This window comes from Pyxicephalus adspersus, chromosome 4, assembly GCF_032062135.1.
Source record: "Pyxicephalus adspersus chromosome 4, UCB_Pads_2.0, whole genome shotgun sequence".
NCBI lineage: Eukaryota > Metazoa > Chordata > Amphibia > Anura > Pyxicephalidae > Pyxicephalus > Pyxicephalus adspersus.
In genome coordinates, this window is record NC_092861.1 from 153,758,721 (window position 1) to 153,761,033 (window position 2,313).

General features: G+C 46.3%; 1 protein-coding gene across 1 annotated transcript in view; it reads left to right on the plus strand.

Moving 5' to 3' along the window:
• The first annotated feature begins 272 nt into the window (after nt 1-272).
• VEGFA (vascular endothelial growth factor A) overlaps nt 273-2,313 on the plus strand; it is a 42,342-nt gene continuing 40,301 nt past the window's right edge. The window contains exons 1-2 of the mRNA XM_072410039.1: nt 273-295; nt 2,026-2,068. Of these exons, the coding sequence (XP_072266140.1) occupies nt 2,060-2,068 (9 nt within the window). The 5' untranslated portion in view covers nt 273-295; nt 2,026-2,059. The remainder of the gene's footprint in view (nt 296-2,025; nt 2,069-2,313) is intronic.

Sequence of the window (2,313 nt, forward strand, 5' to 3'; positions counted from 1 at the left end):
GTGCCGTGCGTCATTCCCCCTCCCCCTCCCTAGGTTTATCTATGGTGCAGAGAACTACAATTTCCTTGATTCTTTGGAGACGCAGTCAGAGCTCTGGGTGGTAGCAGGGTAGTTCCTGGCTGTAAAATTACAGCTCACCTAACAGCCCAGTGCCATCATTTACCCTCCAGGAACACATCTGCACATGTTGCCAATGAAGAGGTAAAAATGTGAACGGTTGGGACAAATCCCACACAGACGGCTATGACATCAGCATCAAAATTTACACAATGGAGTTTGCAGCTCTTGATCCCAGGTTGGTATCTTGGCCAGGACATTATCTGCATGGAGTTTGTAGGTTCTCCCCGTGTCTGTGTGGTTTTCCTCCGGGTACTCCGCTTTCCTCCCACATTCCAAAATCATGCAGTTAGGTTAATTGGCTTCCCTCCGAAATTGACCATAGCCTGTGATAATGACATATGACTATGGTAGGGACATTAGATTGTGAGCTCCTCTGAGGGAGGAGTCACATGACTATGGTTTTGTACAGCGCTGTGTAATATGATGGCGCTATATAAATACTGTATATTAATAATAATACACGATGGCAGGAACATTGATAAATCTCGGAGGTTGGGTGGCAGCACTTTATTTGTGATACCATTTAGGAGCTGCAATGACAATTCAGAGTTGAGCGTCGTCTCCTCGGCCGTCAGTTATTCTGAAGTAGAAATTTCGCAAGGTGTTTTCCTTGTAACGCGTGAAAAGGAAGTGGGGTGAATGTGCGCCGTGTGGAACACTGACCCTCTCCTGAGGTAACTGACAACTTATAACTACCCCCACCTCCTGAGGCAACTGACCGCCCCCAATAATTGCCTCTTCATGACTGACCCTGTCCTGAGGTACCTGAACCCCCCTCCAGCTGATCCCCCTTCTGACATAACTGACTACCGTGTAACTGACCCCTTCCAGGGGTAACTGACCACCCACAATATCTGCCTCTCCTGAGATAAATAACCCCCTCCTGCGGTAACACCCCCTTGTAATGTAAGTGACCCCCCATAATTACCCCCTCCTGAGGTAACTGACCACTTAAATGACCCCTCTCCTGATACAACTGACTCGGATCTGTTATCTGATTGGCTGTTATTGATGAATGGTCATTTACTGAGCTGTAGCTGTGGCTCCTATGTATGGACCCCATATTGAGCCCCATTTACAGGGGGTGTACACAGCGGGTGTTCCCGGTGCATTGTGGGAGCTCTGTGAGCGCTTTGCATAGATAACGGCTGTGTGTGTAGAACCTGCAATACATTCACATGACGCGGGATCTCTATTGCAGCGTCCGACAGGTGGAAGTGACCCCAGCGGCTCGCCAGATGCCCCAAGTCTTTGGAACTGCAATGTCCCTGGAGCTAGCACTGGGGACAGACTGCAGGAAGGGAAATGACGCATCAGAAACATATAGCACTATGGGGGGCCCCGGGATCTACACGCTTATTGCAGCACTAGAGTCCTAGGTCCAAATCAGGACGCTATCTGCATGGAGTATGCATGGAATTCCTTCACACACTGGCAGGTTCATTGGCTTCCCCCCATTGGTCTAATGCTATGGATATGGCGGATCATTTGTTTCTTTAGGGGAAGGGATCTTTCACCTAGTTTATTAAATGAAGTTCTACTGACTTTACTTGTGCAAGGAAAAGTTCTGTTTTTTATATTTCCTTACATGTGTTCTTTGCAAAGTGTATTTTCACCACATTCACTAAGCTAAGTGAATTATCCCTGGCAAGCTGGTAATTATTCACCTTGGTAGGTGAATTTATAAAATAAGCCCCCCAAGGCACATTTAGTAATATGAGTATGGTCTGTACAGCGCTGCATGGTATGTTGGCGCTATATAAACCTGTGAGGATGATAATATAGGTGTGTAAGTCACATTGAACATGTATTTTGGTATGGAGACCTAACAGAGGAAGGATGAGGAAAGGTTTGTGTGACCACCAATAATAATCCATGAATTGTCTGTTATATTTTGTCATACAGATGGAGGTGGCAGTGAACACAGAAGAGGGCCGATATGTCCTGGGTATGTATGTTATACCTCTTATGTCACATGTCCTCCTATGTCATACATGTTTATGACCTCACGCCTGTCCTGATGTATGTATCTCTGAGGTGGACCATGGGAAATTCATACACGGGGCCCTGGATGGATTTCATTGGGAGAAGTGTTTGTGTCCTGATATATATCTTATATTCTTTATACAACTATCTCCTGTAAGCCCTGGAGGCTGCTGAGGGCATTGGGGTATTGATTGATCTACATAGCAC